A 22,427-nucleotide genomic window follows, 5' to 3' on the forward strand; every position below is an offset into this window, starting at 1 on the left:
TGATGTTGCTGCTGTTGCAGTTGAAAAACTATTTTTTATATTTAATTTCTGATCTTTTTTTAAATAATGCTGGGAAGTCGGGCGTCCCCTTCATAGCAATGTCCCTTCCCCCATGAAAACTTCCTTCATGAAAAGATCCTCCCAAACAATCCCCGAACCCCCCCCCCTCCCCCCACTACCAGGAGAAATGTCCCCTGAAAACGTCTGTATACTTCCCAATAACCAATACTATATGTTAACATTGGGTAAAGTTCATAACTTTCAGCCCTTCCTCCGGGAACTTCGGGGGATTAAGTCATCCTAAAAGACATATTTATAATATTTTCGAACATGCTGAACAAAATGGCTATCTCAAAATTTTGATCAGGTGACTTTGGGGAAAAAATGAGCGTAGGAGGGGGCCTAGTTGCCCTCCATTTTTTTTGGTCACTTAAAAAGGACACTAGAACTTTTAATTTCCATTCTAATGAGCCCTCCCACGATATTCTAGGACCATTGGGTCGATACGATCACCCCTGGGAAAAAAAAAAAACAAAACAAATAAACACGCACCTGTGATCTTTCTTCTGGCAAAAAAAAAAATGCAAAATTCCACATTTTTGTAGATAGGAGCTTGAAACCTCTACAGTAGGGTTCTCTGATACGCCAAATATGATGGTGTGATTTTCATTAAGGTTCTATAACTTTTAGTGGGTCTTTTCCCCTTTTTTCGAAAATCAGCCAAATTTTCTCAGGCAGTTAACTTTTGATGAAACTTATATATTTGAAATCAACATTAAAATCTGATTCTTTTAATGTATCTATTTGTATCAAAATACCGTTTTCTAGAGTTTCGGTTACCATTGAGCCGGGTCGCTCCTTACTTACAGTTCGTTACCACGAACTGTTTGATTGATAAATTCCTCGTTTTGATACAATTCTCTTTTTTTCTGAGCCTCTCTTGCTGAAAATAGCTATTTTCTTTTTGTGAAATAAGAGGAAACTAATTGGCACAGAATATACAAAATTCAATTTTATACTAGGTCTGTAAAATGTATGTTAAGGAGAATGTCACAGGACTAGGAATTTCATAACAGCTGTGGCTATCTTAGCGACCAGAATTTTCGTTGCTGTGTCCACAGAAATAAACCAATAAACACGGAAATAAAATAAAATGGATTGAGTTTGATAGAAAATGTAGCAGGAATTTTATAGGCCGAGACAAAGATATTGGAAAGCTTATAAGAGTTCGCCTTTTGAATATCTGAAACAGGATCATAGGGATTAAAATCTAACGCCACTGACATTCTGGCGTCTATTGCCTTTTTTAAAAAATTAAAGAATTTCTGAGCTAATGTTATAGTTAATATAATTAGTCTGCAAAATTTTACAGGGGAGGAAACCCCCCCCCCTGTAAATCCCATGGAGCTTCCGCCTGGTGCTCCGCTCGTCGATCTTGGAATCAACGTTGAACCCATTATCCTACTGGAAGTGACAACCGTACTACACATCCTGAAAAACGGCAAAGCTGCCGGAATTGATGGCGTACAACCTGAATTATTGGAATATGGCGCCTCGGCCTTGACGAAACCTCTACGAAATTTTAAATCCAATTTGGGAAACCGAGAGTGTCCCAACTGATTGGAAGAAAGGAGTCATTATGTATATAATGACCCGCTAGCCGCCAAACGAACCGACGATAGAAACCTGACGGAATGGTTCCAGGTCAATTCTGGTGTACGACAAGGTTTTATCCTCTCTCCTGTACTCTTCACGATTCTCATTGACTATGTATTGCAGTCCTGTCATTTTGTTGGAGGGATACAGTTGAATGAGAGGCGTAGTGTCTTTGACGTTGATTTTGCTGATGACATTGCGCTCCTCTCTCATCTAAGAGTAGACCTGCAACAGAACATCACCGAGCTCTCGAACAAAGCTGGGCGAGTTGGATTGTCCATTAGTACTCAAAAAACGATGGCTATGAGTAACAACGTGAATATAACCCCGGCCAGGCCACTGAATGTTGGTTTAGATAAGCTACATGAGGTTACAGAATTTAAGTATCTGGAAAGCCTCATCAAATCTGACGGAACTCTCGAACGTGAAATTATTACACACATTGCTTGTGCAGGCAATGCTTTTACCAAATTAAGAATAGTTTGGAAAAATGCTGCGTACTCTCTGAAGCTCAAACTCCGACTCCTAAATAGCAATGTCCTCTCTATACTGACTTATGGGTGTGAGACATGGGCACTGACGAAACAGCTTCAAAAACGAATACAAAGTTTCGAAAATAACTGTCTTCTGTGCATCCTAGGGATCCACTGGTCCGAAAAAATTACGAATGCCGCCATAAGTGAAAGGAAGGAACAACCGTTAATAGTTGAAAAAATCCTAAGTAGTAATTGGTCATATTGGGGTCATATGGTCCATATGGGCAATGGCAGGATCCCCCATGATGTTTGGTATTGGGTCCCCCCCCGGCATTAGAAAACGTGGATGACAGAGAACGACGCTTGGCCGATCCCTAGAGAAAGAGGTTAGTTTGGCGAGGACATCTTTGGAAGATCTGTGGTCTCAAGCTCTTCAGAGGTCGTCGTGGAGAGGCACCGTTTTTGCCTTATGCGCTAGACGGCGTGGGAGGAACTAAGTCTAAGTAATATTGTAGGAGTAAAGCTGAAATTGCTCTGTAGGTGATAATTAATCGATATTTTATTTTGTTTTTGTTTCAAGAAGTATTTTAAGCAAAAATCCAGTCTGTACAAAGTAGGTCTTGTGTAGCTTCGGATAATCTTCGCAAGTTAAGCTGTGTAGTCGAATTTAGGCTAGTAGGCCTACTGGGGATAGAATTCTGCTTTGTTTACCGTTATCCTATATTGTTTTTAAGGTGCAAATATGTACCATTTTAGGGTCAAGTCGCCAAATGCTAGATAGTGTTGATGATTTCTTTTAGACATTAGCGCCATTTTCCACTGTATTCAGCTTCTTGTACTTTTTAGACAGGGAATTGACATGAAGTTGGACCGGGAGTTTCTACTCTATTAAGCTTCCTATACCCTTTGGACTGGGAATTGACTTGGAATTGGACCGGAAGTTTTCACTCAAATAAGTTTCCTATGCTCTTTGGATTGGGAATTGATATGCAGTTGGGCGAGATTCTCTACTCTAATCTGTTTCCTATACTCTTGGGACTGGGAGTTGACTTGGAGTCAGGCCGGGAGTTTCCACTCTAATCAGTTTCCTATACTCTTTGGACCGGAAATTGACTCTGAGTTGGACCGGGAGTTTCCGGTCTATTCAGTTTCCTATACTCTTTTTATCGGGAATTGACTTGGAGTTGGACCAGGAGTTTCCACTCAAATCAGTTTCGTATATTCTTTGGATCGGGAATTGATCGGCAGTTGGGTCGAAAATTTGTACTCTAATCAGGTTCCTATTCCCTTAGGACCGGGAATTGACTGGGAGTTGAATCGGTATTTGCTACCCTAATCAGTTTCCTATAATCTTTTGATCTGGAATTAACCAGGAAATGGACTGGGAGTTTCCACTCTAATAAGTTTCCTATACTCTTTGTACTGGAAGTTTACTGGTAGTTGGACCGGGAGTTTCCACTCATATCAGTTCCCTATACTCTTTGGATCGGAAATTGACCGGCAGTTGGGCCGATAATCTCTACTCTAATCAGTTTTCTATGCCCTTTGAACCTGGAGTTGGCCGGGAATTTCTACTCTAATCAGTTTCCAATACTCTTTGGACCGGGAATTGACCGGCATTTGGGCGGAGAATCTCTACTCTAATCAGTTTTCTATGCCCTTTGGACCTGGAGTTGGCCGGGAATTACTACTCTAATCAGTTTCCAATACTCTTTGGACCGGGAATTGACTGGGAGTTGGTCCGGGATTTTCTACCCTAATCAGTTTACTATACTCTTTTGATCGGAAATTGACCGACAGTTGGGCCGAGAATCTCTACTCTAATCAGTTTCCTATATTTTTTGTTTATTTTTGCGTATATGACCACTGGTTTTTAAATACACGCATACATACATATACCCTTTGGACCGAGAATTGATTTGGGGTTGGAACGGGATTTTCAACTCTAAATCAGTTTCCTATGCTCTTTTGAACAGAAGTGCGCCTTTTGCCGAGCATTTTTGCGTAGTAATCCACAATTCAGTTTGTTCAGTTCGGTTCGGTAATCCACCATTAGTCTGAATCCACTATTCAGACTAATAGAATCTTCGTTACAAAAAGAAATAAAAAAATCGCTGCGTTGGCAAATATCACCATATTTTACCCCTATTAAATCACCAAAATTGTATCTTTTTTACACGATGAGTAACTTATATTCACATTTATATTTATAAGATGTATTTTATTTTCTGAATTTAATTATCTTTTTCTTTGCTTTTAGAATCTGGACTCTTTTCTCGTCGTCTTATCTGTCAATCACGCAAAAGTACTGCATGTAACAGAGAATGTGGAAAATCTTCTTTCCTATTCACAGGTAAAATTTTCCTCTTTTATTTGCGTTGAATTTGACCAGGGTTACTATTTGATTTTTTTTTCTGAAATGAAGGAGGGGGTTTCATCCTATATTATAGGAATATAGACTAGCGAAAATCTAGTGAAGAGCGATGCATGGCACAAGCTAAGCCAAATTAAAAATTGAATGGGATTGGATTTTGTTCTACTATATCCACTATATCCTATATAGTGGATATCCTATATAGTACGGAATAGTTTCTGTTCGTTTTGAGTTTTAATGTTGCTCCTTACTTTCAGTTGATTTTTTTTATTAATTGTTTTTATTGAATAAAAATAAATAAGCCAAACAAGAGTTTTTTTTTAAATAAGGCATTAAGCATAGTCTCTACTACTTACCCCCTTAAAAATTCCCAAGAAACATTTACAACTTTGTCACACAGACAAAGAGTCCGAAGGGTAAGTTGCCACCGGTATATTTGGGAATCGGCACAAAAAAATACACCATTTTCATGAAACTGAAAACAAATAAATGAATTGTTCATTGTTTTTTGTTGTTTTTTTTTCATTCTACTAGCCTATATCCAGGAATTCTACTATATCCAGGGCTGCAGCAATAGCTGCAACCTAGTAAAGGGCAAATCACAGCCTATAGTAGCCGGAAGTTTAAAATCGTGTTAAATACTACGATATTTTTTTATTTAAATAAATTAAATAAATTTAAATAAATTTATTTTTTTTATTTAAAAGTGATTCTGGAATAATGACGCATATATAGGTTTAACTGAATAGTGAAATTTTATTTTCTCAGCAAATTTTGAGGATTTAGAAATGATTTTGGAACCCCTAAAAAATGTCGGTGTGCGAATACAGTCACCCACATTGATGAACAAAGTAAATCACGTTTTTGCACTGATGTGTCTCCTTTTCCCCTTTTTTCACCAGCGGTGATCGTGTTGACACAATAATCACAGAATATCAGAAGAGAGTGTATTTGAACAGGAATCGCAATATCTTCTCCCCATTTTAAATAAGAGAATAGACAGCTCCACAGCAAACTTGCGTTTTCTGCCATTTTTTGCCAAAACATCAATTTTTCCCCAAAGAGGACCAAATACCATGGAATGCCTATTCCAAGATAACCAGTCGATTTTTTTATGGTTTAAACCCTTCGCCCGGTATATTGAGCCCACAATCTCTAAACTCAGGAAAATTAATTTTTGTATGGTTAATATGTATCTCCTTGTTTGTTTCTGTTTTTTTTTTTTTTTTTTCTGCCAAGACTAGCAGGCTACCACGAGTTCGCAGAAAGATGAATAATGGATCATTTAAAAGCTTCTCTGCATATCTACGCGCCTATTATTAATTTGTTCTAAAATTCCACCGTAAAGGGTCATATGGCAAAAACATGGCACTTTTTGGTGCCTTTTTGACAATAAAAAGGATTGGGAGCGTAGTAAGGGTACCATTGTAATCTCCATGCTTGAAAACCAACAAAAGGGGGTTTACAATTCCTTCTCTTATACACTTCCCCTCCCACACCCCTTTGTAAGTGAAGACTAAAATAATAAACGCTTTTTGAAAAAAAAAACAAAAAAAAACAATGAACAACTCATTTATTTGTTTTCAGTTTCATGAAAATGGTGTATTTTTTTGTGCCGATTCCCAAATATACCGGTGGCAACATACCCCTCGGACTCTTTGTCTGTGTGACAAAGTTTTAAATATTTCTTGGGAATTTTTAAGGGGGTAGGTAGTAGAGACTATGTTTAATGCCTTATTTAAAAAAAAACTCTTGTTTGGCTTATTTATTTTTATTCAATAAAAACAATTAATAAAAAAAATCAACTGAAAGTAACGACAAATTTTAAAGTTCAAAATGTACAGAAATTATTGTATGCAAAAGGGGGTTGCCCCCTCCTCAATACCTTGCTCTTAGCTCTTAAGTCTTTTTTAGCACTTTTAAAAAGCTTCTTATTTTAACTAAACGGCCCTTGTGTTTTAGGAGTCGATCGTAAGAAGTTGGGACAAACAGTCAAACTTGTTTTATGTAATTTCTTACCGTTTTTCAAATAATGCCGGTAAATCATACTCCCCCTTCATGAAAATTTCTCTCCCCTCAAGGGAAACTCCTCCTTGGAAAGTTCCTCCTAGGCAAAATCCCCCCCCCCCCCCGTAAATTTCCCTCCGGATCATCCTTGCTGAAAAATATACGGAAATAATGGGTAAATTCTGGAACTTACAGCCTTTTCTCCAGTGGCTGTGGGATTCATATCCCTAAAGGCATAGTTACTGAACCTTTCAACTATGTTGAACAAAATTGTTATCTCAAAATTTTGATTGGATGACATTGGAAAATAATAGGCGTTGGGAAGGAGCTAGCTGCCCCTAATCTTTTTGGTCCCTTAAAGATAGCACTGAAACTTTCAATTTCCGATCAAACGATCCCTATTCTGATCTTCTAGGGTGATTGGTTCGTTACGATCACCTCTGGGGAAAACAATCAATAAACAACAGCAAATATCATACATCCGATATCTTTCTTCTAGCAACAAATGCAAAATTCCATGTTTTTGTATATAGGAGCTTGAAACCTCTTCAGTAGGGTTCTCTAATATGGTGAATCTGATGGTATATTTTTCATTAATATCAAGTGATGTCTTAGGGTTGCTTGGTAAGTATACCTATGAAACAGATTGAGATTGATAGAATTGGAATTGACAATAATTGTCAATCCTAATTTGTAGGATTGTAAAAACGAGCGCTTTGCTGAAAACGGAGCTTGATTATTTTTTTTTTTAGCGATTTGTAATTGTGTCGATGCCATGGCCAGTGGTACGCTTTTAAATTATTATTTTATTTTAAATTATTTCTTAAGCTTGTATGTTTTTATTCTTTAAGTAAATGTGTTAGTAGTATCCCAATAGGCACTTTAGGGACAGATAGGGAGTATCCTATGGGAGCTCCTAACCCCTCAAGACGTTATTACGTGCACCTGGTTCTTACACAATACTATATTGCACATGTAATGGTATACACGTGTGTGTCTGTGTGTGTGTGTGGTGGTGTGTGTGTTTTGTCTCTCTCCCATCATATCTGTGTGACTGAGTGTCTGTTTTTCACGTCTCTGTGTCTGTCTTTGTATTTTTATGTGCATAACTGTGTGTGTTTGTGTGTCTGCCTGTATTTTTTTTGTGTTTGTTTTGTCTCTCTCTCACCGGGCCTGTGTGACTGAGCGTCTGTTTGCATGTCTCTGTGTCTGTCTTTGTGTTTTTGTTTTTCTGACTGTGTCTGTTTGTGTGTCTGACTGTGTTTTTTTGTGTTTGTTTTTGTCTCTCTCTAACCGGGCCTGTGGGACTGAGCGTCTTTTTGCATGTCTCTGTGTCTGTCTTTGTGTTTTTATTCTTCCCTCTGTAAATTCTTAAATTGTTCTCTATTCCTTGCTGTTGGGATGAGCGCACTTTCCTCAGGCTCTCTTGTACAACGAGTCGAAGACCCTCACACTCGTAATCAAAAATTTCTCGTCTATATCTTCTCTTTCCGTAGTTCGCATATCTGCCTCAGTGATTCTTCTAAATTGCATACTGCTTCACTTACTTTGTCCACTATGTGTAGAGAAGAGGAAAAGATAGACTTTTTGTCGTATGTAAAGGTGTACAATATTCTAGCCATAATGATAATCTTGCTTTTTTTTTCTCTGAAGGGCATTCCAACAGAGTAAAAGACTATTACTAAAATATGTGCTAATAACAATCCCCAATACTATCCGATAATACCCTCAAAAGCATTGCTTAACAAACAGGTTTGCGTGACAGTTTGCGTGACACAATTGAAGAAACATTTGAAGTAACATCCAAGGAAAACACTTACATCAGGAAACAAGTCCTTACTATGTAACACTCAGGTTTAGTATACCGTAACATGTGCACTATCGTATTGCATAATACTCAGATTCACGTAATAACGTCTTGAGGGGATAGTAGGTTCAATAGTATACCCCCTATTTGTTTCCTTAAAGTGCCTGTGGGGATACTACTTGCGTCCTTAATTATTATTTTATTTTTATTATTCTTTAAGCTTGTATGTTTTGTTATTTAAATAATATGTTCTAAATTATTCTTTAATTTTGATTATTTTTAAGCTTAATTTTTTATTGTTTGAATATTCTTTTATAATTAAATTAAAACAAAATTATTTTCTTACTGTTGCCTAACTATTGTTTAAGCTTTTTTGCTTTCATTGTTTAAATAAATATTTTCTAAATTATTCTTTTATTTTCACTTTCTTTAAGCTTGTTTGTTTTTATTGTTTAAATAAATTTGTTCTACTCTGTTTTACGGGCTACTTACGAATTTCTCTGCTCTTGAGAGAGAAAATTTTGTTTCTTTTTAGGGTCGTTTTTGTGTCTTCAGTAAAGCGCTAGTTTTTAGAAATCTACAACTATTGAAAAATTTCTTCTGGAGTGATTTTATTAGCGCTAGTTTTGTAGATAAATCTTGTGTAATATATAAAGAAATAAATTTTGTTTGTTTTAAGTTTCAACTTCGCTCTTTACATTCGTAAGAAAAATCTAGTTTAAAAATATTATTTCACGGCTAGAAAATAATTACTGTAGTGTAGCCATTAGACTTTAATTCGAAAACATGACACCGTTTATTTAGTCATTGTGAACAATAGTGTATATGAATTTCCATATTTTTCTGTCACATATTAACAAATTAATTTTTTCGTCCCCCTACGTGATTACATTTGGTCTTTTTTTTTTCTTTGTGTTTTTTCTCCTAGGAGGGATTTTGTCGAATGGGCAATGGCTGGGAAAAAGCTCACTCGAACGGAAAGTTTCGGTCTAGTGCCCTTTGTAAGCAGTGAGAGAACTCGTGCAATGAAAAAGTACGCTACCTTGTTCAGCATAAAAACATTCTGTTGCCCCAAAAGGGTCAAATAGAGATTAAGATTGGAGCCTACCGTATTTTAGCTTAATCCTTTTTTATGATGGTTTTAGTATATTCTTTGAAAATATGAAAACATGAAACTACGATCGTATCCTGGGATTAGGAAGGTAGGATACTAACTGTCCAGGACTGTACATTCTGTCTGGGTTCCAGGACTAATTGTCCAGGACTGTACATTCTGTCTGGGTTCCGTCCTGAAAATTGGTGCCAGAAAGGTCCAATTCCTCTTAGTCAATTTCTAATTTGATTAGGCTACCAAATTTTTGGAAATTTATACCAGGACAAAACGTAAAAGTTTTAACAACGCTGTCAAATCAGAAATTGCATGACTCTAAAAGCTAGAATAATCACCCATCTTTTATGAGCGTTGAGATAGAAAAATATGGATGCCAGGTTCTCGTTAGTATTTGCTCTTTATCCCATTCTTACATTCTAAAATTATCATTGTAAACCAAGTGTTGACCAAGGTTGTATCCAGGGGGGAGTACATGGGCTTACTCCCCTCACCCCCTTCTCACCAAATTTTTTTTCCGACTCTTAAAATACTGTACCAACAAAAATGTAGGCTAAATAATTTTTGTATGTGTTTAGTAAAGTTTTTTTTTTACAACCCATTCTCCCCCGAGCATAAAATCCTTGGTGTTAACTCGAGATTAGCGGCAAAATATGACTGCGCCATTTGCAGTCTGACCTCTATTCTGTCTCTTTCTTTATGAGTCTCAACGCCTGTAAAAATGAAGTGCACCAGGGCAAAGGGATTTCAGTTAAATTCAAAAGTTCAAAAAAGTCAAACGAGTCAAATGAAGAACAGTGTGAGAAGAAAAAAGTATAAAAATTCAGAAGTACGCCTGGGAATATATGTTTTGTAGTTAAAAGTAAAATGTTTAATACCTTTCCGAAAAGATGCATATGTACAATGAAGATCACTGAGGCGTAGGTAATTAAATATCGTTTATAAAATCAGTAGATGTGTTTTTGTTTAGACTTCTGAGTTAACCCCAGAAATGTTTTCGTTTTATTTCGTGTAGAATCAATTGTGGTTAGAATAAGTGTAATTTTGCAAGTCATGGATGCTATTTTTATATTTTATCCCACCGTGCGTAGCTTTTATGCTGCTGAATTCAGTAATTCGTGACGATTCTATATAGGATCTTCAGATAACATTCTTGTTGTGGGAAATATTTTTGTTTGTTTGTCTATGTCGTGATAAAAGGTTCACAGGTATTGCGACATAAAATCTCTGCAAGTAAATATTTTACTTTTTAATCTTATTAGTTTTCCCAAATAAGTTACCTAACAGTTCTGTCCCTGAATTGTCCGGAGTTTCCCCTATTTCCCGAAAGCATATGCGGATCTCCTAGATCACTAAAAAATTAACGTTGATGGAAACAGTTTCCTTTTGCGAGAGATTCTGGGAAATCCCGAGCAATTCAGGGATAGGGGATGTACATGGTCGGAAACTTATTTGGGGAAACTAATAAAATCTCCCATCGAAGGTCCCTTTGTGGCCTCCCATCGAAGGTCCCCTCTGGCAGAAGATGGAAGGTCCCCAGTAGAGAAGGAGGTACCATTTCTACGACTTTATGTTCCATCCTGTGTTATTTGCGTACGCCCCCGTACCAAACAGGTTCTAGAGGTCATTACATCTTTGCCAAGAGATTTACGCAATTTAAGGACAAGTTTTTCTGACGTAGATTTCTAGTTCATGATATACAAGTTTTTTTTTAGGTTAAATCTGTGTGGTCATTCATCTGTAAGTTGATTAGTAGGTTTTTTTTTGTTTTTTTACTTGGCTAATAGGTTTTTAAACCTATTACTACGAACGCTACATGCATTCCATTTTTGGAACTAGGAGCGAGATTGTGTGATGCTATAAGGCTGGTTTCGTTTCATGGGTTCATTAATAGAAGGACTAATGTTTTTAAAAAGGGTAATTACTTCTTTAGTTTACGAGATTTGCGAATTTTTTGCGAAAAGGTATTTGCGTAAAGGTATTGCGTTGGTTAAGAATGCCTCACGGGTAATTAAAGAATGGGATGCTTGCATCAACAATACAAAGAATATGCTCAGATACTGAATAGATTTGACGCCTACAAGAGACATTGGTAGAAGGTATTCAATAGCTTAATTGAAAAGTAACGATAGAATGACATTGTGACTTGACCTAGCTTTACCTCGCCGATGTGGTCTGTATAATACACAAGTGATGATTTGCACAGTGTTGTCAATTTTAAATAGTTTAGAAATAAAAAAAAATTAACAAGAAATGGCTGAAAAGTGTTTTGAGGGAGTTGAGTTGCACAAGGGTTCAGTTACATGCGGATTCAGTTACACGGGGATTAGTTAAATGGGGTCGAGTAGCACGGAGGTTCAGTTGTACAGGGTTTCGGTTATACAGGGGTTCAGTTACATGGGGGGGTTCAGTTGTACAAGGTTTCGGTTATACAGGGGTTCAGTTACATGGGGGGTTCAGTTATTTTTTCTGATTTTGTGTGTTTTCGCAAGAAAATAACTGGTCTTTTAGAAAACTTAGACATAGCTACCTGAAACTCTGCATAAATATCTTCATTTTTAATATAATTGCATAGCTACTAAAGGAACATTGAACATTTTTTCTGATTTTGTGTGACCACCCGGCGCCCCCCCGATGCCTCCTGAGTCCCCCATTATAATACTTTTTAAGGTTTTATTATATCTTTTCAGAACAAATTATTATTTTAGGGAATTATTTCGGTGAAACAGTTAGAGACATTTGAACGGTGTTGTGAGGTCCCTTACCACAACCCCAAAGGGCTCCGATTCCCCCCCCCCCACCCCCCAGGGAGCCCCCGGACAGCAAAGGTTCTCTGGACCCTCAAAGGACCCCCGGCGCCCCGAGGTCCCTTACCACAACCCTAAAGGGCTCCGATCCCCCCACCCCCACCCCGAAGGAAGCCCCCGGACAGCAAAGGTTCTCTGGACCCCCAAAGGACCCCCGGCGCCCCCGATGCCTCCTGAGTGCCCCATTATAATACTTTTTAAGGCTTTATTATATCTTTTCAGAACAAATTATTATTTTAGGGAATTATTTTGGTGAAACAGTTAGAGACATTTTAAGAGGGTTGTGAGGTCCCTTACCACAACCCCAAAGGGCTCCGATCCCCCCCACCCCCCACCCCCAAGGAAGCCCCCGGACAGCAAAGGTTCTCTGGACCCCCAAAGGACCCCAGAGACACAATGCCCGAAGAGACACAAACAGCCAAAAGAGGCTCACACAGACCATAAATATTCAAACTGCCCAAAGAGACATACAGCCTAAAGAGATACACACAGCCCAAAGAGACACACACAGGCTAAAGAGACATGCACACAGTTTGAAGAGACACGCAAAGCCCAAAGAAACACACATAGCCCAAAGAGACACATAAACAGCCCAAAGAGACAAAACACAGATCAAAAAGACTCAAACAGCTCAAAGAGACACACAAACAGACAAAAAAGACTCAAACAGCTCAAAGAGACACACAGCCCAAAGAGAAAAGAGACTCACACAACCAAAAGAGAGAGACAAAGCCCGAAGAGACACAAACAGCTAAAAGAGGCACACACAGACCATAAAGATTCAAACTGCCCAAAGAGACATACAGCCTAAAGAGACACACACAGCCCAAAGAGACACACACACGGGATAAAGATACATACACACAGTTCTAATATAAATGAAAAGCCAAAAGAGACACACACACAGCCAAAAGAGAAAAAACACACCCATAAAGACACATACAGACAAAAAATATTAAAATCCCTCAAAAGAGACACACTTTGCCCAAATAGATACACATGGCATCTAATAGACACAAATAGCAAAAGTAAACACACAAGGACCAAAAAACGCCCATACAGACACATACAGACCAAAAAATTCAAACGCCCCAAAGAGACACACATAGCCCAAAGAGGCACATACGACTCCTAAGAGACACAAACAGCCAAAAGAAAGACACACAGACCAAAATGACTCAAACAGCCCAAAGAGACACACATAGCCCAAAGAAACACACACAGCCCAAAGAGACAGAAGCCCAAAGAGACAAACACAGCCCAAAAAAGACTATGAAAGCAAAAAGAGAAACAACTCGCAAATAAAGAAAATAACACTCAACATGGACGCACAAAACGCATTTTCGCCAAAAGAAACCTGCACCAAAAACCCAAAACAGAGAATCACACAGCTCAAATGGTACCAAAACCACACCCATGAAACACAGACCCCAGAGACAATCACACATACAGAAAGATACACAAACAGCTCAAAGAGACACACAGCCCAAAGAGACACACACAGCCTCAAGAGACAAAAACAGCTCAAAGAGACACAGACAGGCCAAAGAGAAACACAACTCAAAGAGACAAACACAGACCTAAAAGACTCAAACAGCCCAAAGAGACACATACAGACCAAAGAGAGACGCAAAGCCCAAAACGACAAAAACAGCCAAAAGAGGCACACACAGACCATAAAGATTCAAACTTCCCAAAGAGACACACAGCCTAAAGAGACACACACTGCCCAAAGTCCCCCCTTGTTCAACTGAATCCCTCCATGTAACTAAACCCCTGTATAACCGAAACCCTCTACAACTTAACCCCCCGTGCTACTGAACTCTCGTACTACTGAACCTTCGTGCAACTCAACCCAATTTAACTAAACCCCTCGGGGAATGTTAGATCCTATTTAAATTGACAATACTCTCCAAAACATCACTTGTGTATTATACAGTGCATAACCACTCATCTTCTCCAATTCGCAAATCCCATTACCCCTTTTTTTTTGCAAATGTTAATCAACCATTTCTGATTCGTCGTTAGGTATTTTTCAAATTTATAACAAATTACCTCAGTTAACAGCTCCTTTGGGGTTACCTTAACTGTTAATCAGTTTAATCCTTTTTTTCTCCACTGATGCAATCAATCACTAATTAATATCGTTCATTGTCTAAGTAAATTAAGTTATCTCCTGCCCTACAGAAAAGAGGGAACAAACCAATTTTTTTGTCGGCTTTTCAAAATGATCGTATTTGGAAATCTGTCATTTAACACTAAAAAGTAAATTGAGTAACCCCTTTCGCAATAACAATAGGCTTATCACCGATTAAATCTCATTGTCAGCGACAATTCAATCAGATCACAGTAACACTTTTCAGTCATTTCTCTTTAAATTGACAATACTCTCCAAAACATCACTTGTGTATTATACAGTACATAATCACAACATCTCCTCCAATTCGCAAATTCCATTACCTCTTTTTTGTAAATGTTAAACAAACATCTCCGATTGTAAAAGCATTAAAAAATTTTCCAATTACTAATGACCCTTTTTTTTATCTTGCCTCCTATCAATTCTGAGTTTCACCCGTGACGCATTCTTAACCATCGCAATACCTTTAGGCAAATACCTTTTCACAAAAAATTCGCAAATCTCGTAAAATAAAGAAGTAATTACCCTTTTCAAAAACATTAGTCGTTCTATTAATGAAACCCTTGAAACGAATAGCCAAGTTTAAAAAAAAAAACCTACCAATCAACTTACAGATGAATGACCACGGATTTAACCTAAAAAAAAAACTTGTATATCTTGAACTAGAAATCTACGTCAGAAAAACGTGTCCTTAATAGGACCGGTATTGTGTAAATTGACAAAGAAAGAGTGTAATGCTCCTATAGAATAGAATTAACTACCAGAAAAACCGGAAGGAACGTAAAGGCCGCAAATAAAACAGGAAGGAACATAAGGCAAGCAAACTAGTACCTAGGACAGAAAAACCGGAAGGAACATAAGGCAAGCAAACTAGTACCTTGGTATATACTAAAATTGTCTTGTAAGAAAAAATTGCCATTATAGCTGGTTCCGGAATGATAACTATTATTTTGATTAGTCTTATGGGTTATGTTCTTCTTGAAAGATTTGGTAATTTATTTTTCTGTTCTCGTACCGTTTTAATTTATGAACGAATGATGGTTATCACGCAGTTTTATAGGCTACATCTATCGACTTGAATTTTGAAATTTCGTGTAGCCCACAGGGTTTTTAATACAAAATAAGTTGAAAGTTTTTTAAAAATTGTCGAGAAAAGGATAATTTTCTTGTTTTCTAAGCAACTTTAGATCCTTCACCGGGAGAAATTCTAAGTAATATCCTAATTCTGGCTTGATGAATAGACCTGAGACAAGTGAATCCAGTGACATGAGTATCTTGTCCTCTTGTTGTAAGTTACAGCTGCTGGCTGGTCGTGAAATTATTAGTTTAAGAGGGAGTATATACCTTAATAGTAAAAGTTTGTTGCGAGAACAAATTTAGGCGTGTTTCGGAAAATAGCCTGAAACCCCTAGAAACTGGCGTGAGATCGAAATGATAGTACACCACTAAAATCGCCATCGTCGAAAGTCCTACAGGAAACCTCCCCCCCCCCTCCTGCCAGCTTGACTAACTAGGAAAATACTTTTACATCGCTGGCACGTTGAGGGGTACCTACACTTCACTTGTTCCCAGGTTCCTTCATTCTGTATGTGTTCAGCATTCGGTGCTGATGGCGTGGACCGCTGGAATGCTCGTTTATTGTCTTGTTCTGAATTTTGTCCACAACAGTATCGAAAAAGGCTTTTCTCCAGATATTATGAAGAAACATACGTCTGAATTTTTCACGCTCGCCCAGGTTTCTAGAGCAAGGAGGTAAATCTTCCAGTTTTGCCATCCTGGAGAAATTCAGCCTAAGAGAGTGGGTACAAATGCGTTTATTAATAGTGTATCTGAAATTATCGATACTATCGCAAAATATGATGCTGATGATAGTAGTAATCTATCTATTGATTGAAACCGTACATTCAACCGTACATTCACGCCTACAAGAATATACAGTGTGGTTTCACGTGGACATTGTAAAAAGCGACCAATCCTTTACCTATAAGCTGGTCAAACACGTTTTGAAACTATAGTCAAGGTTGTATAAGATTGAAAAAATACATGGAATTGCACAAGAATATACAGTGCAATATCACCGGTGCTTGCGTAATTTGTCTTATCTCTAGCATGTACATGAATATACAGCATGGTTTCACGTGGACATTGCAAAAAGCGACGAATCCTTTACCTATAAAGTGGCCAAGCATGTTTTGAGAGTATATATTTTTTATTTTTTTATTTTTTTAATCGAAAACTAGAAATTGTCGAATTGCGTATTTAGGAATGATTTTGTGGGAAAAGCTGTCTATCACCCATGCGTTATCCACTGTTCCATTTCTTTGAAGTATGTGCTATCAATAGCGGCTTCTGATTTTTTTGGACAATTGCCTTTAGCCAAGAATAGTTTGATATAGATAGATAGATAATTTAATACGAAATATCACAAAACGGATAAATAGTCGCATTTACAAAAAAGTTATGAAAACTATTTGTTGTAATTTTCAGTGAAGTATTGTCGGAATGAATTTTTGTAGCGTTTCGTGGCACTTGGATTGCTTGGTTGTAGTTGGTTTGTGTGGCGGGTCTTTGGTCGGTTATCTTGTCTGATACCAGGTGGGAGAAGGTCGCGGTGTTTGGGGGAAGTCAAGATGGACTGGCCAAAGCTCATGAGGAGCTCGTGTCTTCTTTGTTCAAGTTTTGTGAGTTCTAGCTTCGCCAGACATTCCTCATAGGGCAATTGGCTGTCTCCTAGAATGATGCGCAAGGCTCTCTTTTGAATTGTTTCGAGCTTATTGCTCTGCTCTTTTGTGAGACCAGGATGCCAGACAGGGCAGGCATATTCTAGGATTGGTCGCATGCGGCTCCTATAGTAGGTGACCAGGGCATTTTTGCTGAGTTGAAAGCGACGTAGCTTTGTCAGTGACCTAAGCAGAGGCATAGCCTGGGACAGCAAGTGATTTAAGTGGTCATCCCAAGTCAGTTTATCATTGAAGATAACACCCAGGATCTTCATTTTGTGAACTGCCGGTATGCCGACGTCAGGCAAGGCCGGTACGCTGTGCTTTAAGAAGGAAATTCTCATTATTGCCGACTTGGTCCTGTTGATGCTGAGTTTTCTTTCTAGGTAGTCCCGTTCGAGCTTCACGACCATTTCTTCTAGGTTAAGGATTTCACACAGTCTTTGTAGCAGCATCATTGTTAGGTCGTCTGCGAACTTCGCTCTGTCTCTGTGCCATTTAGCTATCGTGTTGCAAAGCAACAGGAAAAGGGTCGGACCTATTTTTGTTCCTTGAGGAATTCCACATGTAAGGTCTGTAGAGTCTGACAGTTCGCCTTTGTACCTTGTTTTTTGCTTCCGTTTTGAAAGGAAGCTTTCTACTATCTTTCTCAGGAATTCGTGAAAATTGGTCATGGACTGTAGAATCTCCTCGTGGCTAGACGTATCGAACGCTTTCCTGACGTCCCCTTGAAGGAGGTCGACAAATGCCCCGTCAACTTCTAGGTGACTTAGGATAGTCTCGACGATCTGGATAAGGTAGTGACTTGTACTGCACCCTCTTTGGAAGCCATACTGCCGGGAGTCAATTACTTCGCTGAGTTCCTCCAGAAGCCATCTGTTTATGAAAGTTTCGAATACTTTCGAGAGTAGCGGAGTGAGTGAGATCGGTCGGAGGTCTCCAAGTTCTTTGGGGTTTGTGACTTTGGGAACAGGGATTACGACTGCCTCCTTGAGCGGCTCAGGAAACGTCCCTGTTATCAGTGACTGGTTGATGATGGCAGCTATAGGCTCTGATAGGTAAGGAGCGTTTTCTTTGAACAAAATTGACGGTGGATCCGCTGGGTGAGTGGCTTTCCGCGCAGGAATCTTTTCTAGGACCCTGCACACTTCAATAGGCAGAACGACTGGAATCTCAGATATCTTGGCGCTGAATGCACTCGTTTCGGCTGAAGGGTTGGATCTGCAGATTTTGGCAAACCACTCATTGAGATCATTTGCAGTGACCTGTTCACCTTTATCTTTTTGTATGTGAAAGGTCGTCGGGCGCTGGGGGCTTATTAAATCTCTAACTGTCTTGTGGAATGAGCGGGAGTCGGAGTTTACTGTTTTAGAGAGCTTTTCCCCATATGCTTTCTCAGCTTTCCTACATTCGTACACCACGGTGTTCCTCATTTTTTTCCAGCGCTCTCTGTTGCCTGAGGCGTGCAGTTTATTACGCTTCCTGATGAGTTTCTTGATCTCTTGTGTGACCCATGGTTTGTCCGTAGAAGAGCGTTTGACACGTTTCTCTGGGAAGCATGAGTGGTAAGCGCTGGTTATCTCGGAATTTAAGAGTCCAACCATCTGGTTAACGTCAGATAATCTGTACAGTTGGTACCAGTTTTTATTTACGCACCATTTAGAGAATTCTTCTTTTCCTGGTGTAGTCAGAGGTCGGCAGACGAATGTTTCCTTGGTAGCCGTTGGCTTGGTTCCTTTGGGCTTCCACAGTACAGAGAAATGTGCGCTCCTTCCGAGGCTGGGGCTCGATTCGGGATCGTGGTAGAATTCTCCCACATCTGTGAAGATGAGGTCGATAGTTGATTTTTCCGTAGTAAGAATTTTTACTACCTGCTTCAGATCAAGAGATTGACTGATCCAGCGCCTGTCCAGATCATTAAAGTCGCCAAGCAATACTATACCGCTATTAGGATACATGCATCGAATATCGTCGATAGACTTTTGGAGGTGGTTGATTAGGGTTTTGCGGTAAGCGGCTCGCGGTGGAAAATAGAGGACTCCGAAAGTTATTGACGAAAACGCTCTTGGCAGTACTTTGGGTTTGAAAAAACCTGGGTTACTACGGTAACCCAGGTAACGCCAGGTTAACGATATGAATGTGTCGGTGAGGTAACTAACACAGTTTCCACGGATTGATCATTTCAAGCATTAAGATTTGATTCCAGGAGCCGCAAGATGGCGTTGGTAAAAATAGAGATAAAATGTCACGAAACTGAGTATAGTAGTCACTTAAAAGCGAAAGATTTCTCAATGGTACAAGATAAACAAAAAATGACTAACATTCTTGAAGATTCGGAACAAAAATAACCAAATATTCACAAGAAAACTTACCTATTTTGAGTATTCAGCGCGTTACATTTTAGTTAATTCAGTCACTGAAGAGACACTATATGTCAGTCCAGAGAATTCGTCTCTAGGTGTCATGCCGAATGTTAACTTGTTGATGCCAGGCCTATATCCGTATCTTAACATCGCAATGAGCTGGAAAACCAAAATCTCCCCTTCTTCCTCCCTTTTCCCCCTCATGAATTTTCAGGGGATAGAGTAATCGAGATTCTGATGCAAGATTTAGCTTCTACGTTAACAATTACATCGGAAATCATCTTGACTTGGATCAGTCCGAACACTTCTGGATTTTGCAAAATTTCCCCTGGTTCCGCCGTTTTTACCCTGCGACGGTTTTTTCCATGGGTGGATTTTGGTGGGCTTTTAGTATGTTATTCTCTGATTTTTCTGCATTTTTTGGTGTAAAAATCATTTTTGTTGCAGTTTGTTTGAGGTTGGGCCTTTTTTGAGCTATTTTTACTGGGCTACTACTATGATAAAACTATAATACTTTAGAAATAAATTTGGTCTATATATTGGCACATTAGGGGGGTGGGGGTTAAGTATAGTTGGTCTGCATTCAAAATCTGTTAGGTACAATTATTCTGCATATTATGAAGTTAGAATTACTTTCTAACTTCACATTGTCCAAATACTTTACCCCCCCCCCCCTGATATGCAAATATATAGCCCAAATCAAATACTCTCCATCTATTCTTTCACTTGTTTTTGTCTTGTCTCACGCTAAGCTGAAAGAAACTAACAAAAAATACCGGTTCTACAATGTGTCAATGGATAAATAGCTGAAGTGGTCGGCGCTATAAAAGAAAAGTATCGCAACATGTTTCTATCAGTCAGAATATCGTCTTTCCTTCAATGTTTATCCAAATTATGTTTCATCCACACTCCCATTGAAATCACCTACGCAGTGGCTTTCACGGGTCAAAAAAGGGCCAAACCAAATTTTACAACGAAACAATGACGCATCATGAGATGATGAACTAATAAATATTTTTATGACTATATCCGGGCCATGAGGGGGGGGGGGGGGTGCACTGTTAGATAAACGACCCCGATGTTTGGAAAGAACATAAAATAATTTGGTGCTTATATATTATACCAAACAGTCGAGAAGTTTGCTGAATCTGAGCAAACCGGTTTCATGGCCACATACGGGAGGTTTTCTTGCAAACCTTCGGTTAAGGGTTTTGGACCATAATTATTACAATGATGATATCGTTTTATACTTTAAAGTTTAGTGCTATATCACACTTACGGATAGTAGAAATGATAAACTTCACATAGATATGAGTAACAACTTTCAAATGAGCGTTTAATGTCACTCTAAAAAGTTCTGGTAGCCCACTAGTCCCAGCTTTACCACTTGAGACATGACACAAAAAATACTGTTTTTAGTGCCATTTGGAACTTGCTGATGGTGAAATTTATAGGAAGGATGTACAAAGGGGGGTAATTTCTTATTAGGCAGGGGGAGGCAACTACCCCCTCCAGATCACAGTTTGCCCCCTCAAACCTCAGTTTTCCCCCCAACTGAAATTTAGTTTCCGCAACAAAAAATCTTGTCAAAACTAAAATAAGCCTGCATAATTCACGCCCAATAACAACACGCTCATATCGATACTCGTCATATAAATACACCCGATACCGATACAGTGTGTAGCCCTTTCCCCAGGGACTATGGAGGGAAATCATATCATCACCAAAACCAAAGATATTTGACCTTTGAACTATGTTGAGCAAAACAGCTATCACAAAATTGGATTGGATGAATCTGGGGGGGCTAGTTGCCCTCCAATCTTTTTGGTTACTTAAAAAGGGCACTAGCAAATTTGATTTCTGTTCTAATGAGCTAATATACATCTCTCTATGATGTTCTGGTGCCCCCCTAGCCCTGCTAGAGAAAAAAAACAAACGGGAGACAGATCAGTGCTACCCATGCAAAAAAAGTCATTTTCCTCGTTGTTCAAGAAGGGGGGTTGTAGTTTCCCGTAAAGAGGTTTTCGACAGCGCGATTCCAATGGTAGACTTTTCATTTTGATCTGACGCCATTTTAAGAGGGGTTTCAGGCTTTTTTGTGAAATCACCATAAATTTCTTTTTGCTATAAAATTTTTCTTTAAGACAAACCGGAATAATAGTTACCATTCCTGAGTCAGTATCGGATGGCAATTTTTTTCCAAACGCGTTTCTTAACTTTTGGTTACTATGGGCTGTGGTTCGCTCTTTACTAGGTTGCAGCTACCGCTGCAACCATGATTTGGAACTTGCTGATGGTGGAGTTTATAGGAAGGAAGGACGTATATATGAGCAATATCTTTTATGTGAGCTACTAAAAATTTGTCTAATATACAGGCGATACCAGAACGCTAATACAGATACGCGTGATATCGATTCGTCCAATACCAATACAGCGTACAGCCCTTTCCCCAGGGACTATGGAGGGTTATATCATCCCTGAAACCATAGATATTGGACCTTTGAATTATGTTAAACAAAATGGCTATCTCCAAAAACTTTGATTGGATGACTGGGGGGAGGGGGGCCTCTACGGAGGGGAGCTAGTTGCCTCCAATCTTTTTGGTCGCTTAAAAATGGCACTTAAAAATTTAATTCCTTTTTGAATGAGCTATTACACATCTCTCTATGATGCTCTGGCCACCCCCTAGCCCTGCTAGAAAAAAAAGAGACATCAGTGCTAGCGATGCAAAAAAAACGATTTTCTTTGGTTTTCAAGGAGGGGGGCTGTAATTTCTCTGAAATAGGTTTTCCACCATGCTGATGCCAATAGTACACTTTTAATTTTGATCTGACGCCATATTCGAGGGGTTTCAGGTTCGAAATAATAGTTACCATTCCTGAGTCAGAGTCAGATGGTCATTTTTTTCACTAGGCAGTTTTTTTCAAAACGCGTTTCTTAAATTTTGGTTACTACGGGCTGTTGTTCGCTCT

At 38.8% G+C, this 22,427-nt stretch overlaps 1 protein-coding gene across 1 annotated transcript in view; it reads left to right on the forward strand.

Moving 5' to 3' along the window:
- Positions 1-5,094, forward strand: part of LOC148956058 (basic helix-loop-helix ARNT-like protein 1) — a 221,772-nt gene extending 216,678 nt beyond the window's left edge. The window contains exons 5-6 of the mRNA XM_089089085.1: positions 4,393-4,485; positions 5,041-5,094. Of these exons, the coding sequence (XP_088945211.1) occupies positions 4,393-4,485; positions 5,041-5,094 (147 nt within the window). The remainder of the gene's footprint in view (positions 1-4,392; positions 4,486-5,040) is intronic.
- Positions 5,095-22,427: the final 17,333 nt, after the last annotated feature.

This window comes from Artemia sp. Qi Xiang Cuo, chromosome 1 (genome assembly GCF_049724085.1).
Source record: "Artemia sp. Qi Xiang Cuo chromosome 1, ASM4972408v1, whole genome shotgun sequence".
Taxonomy (NCBI): domain Eukaryota; kingdom Metazoa; phylum Arthropoda; class Branchiopoda; order Anostraca; family Artemiidae; genus Artemia; species Artemia sp. Qi Xiang Cuo.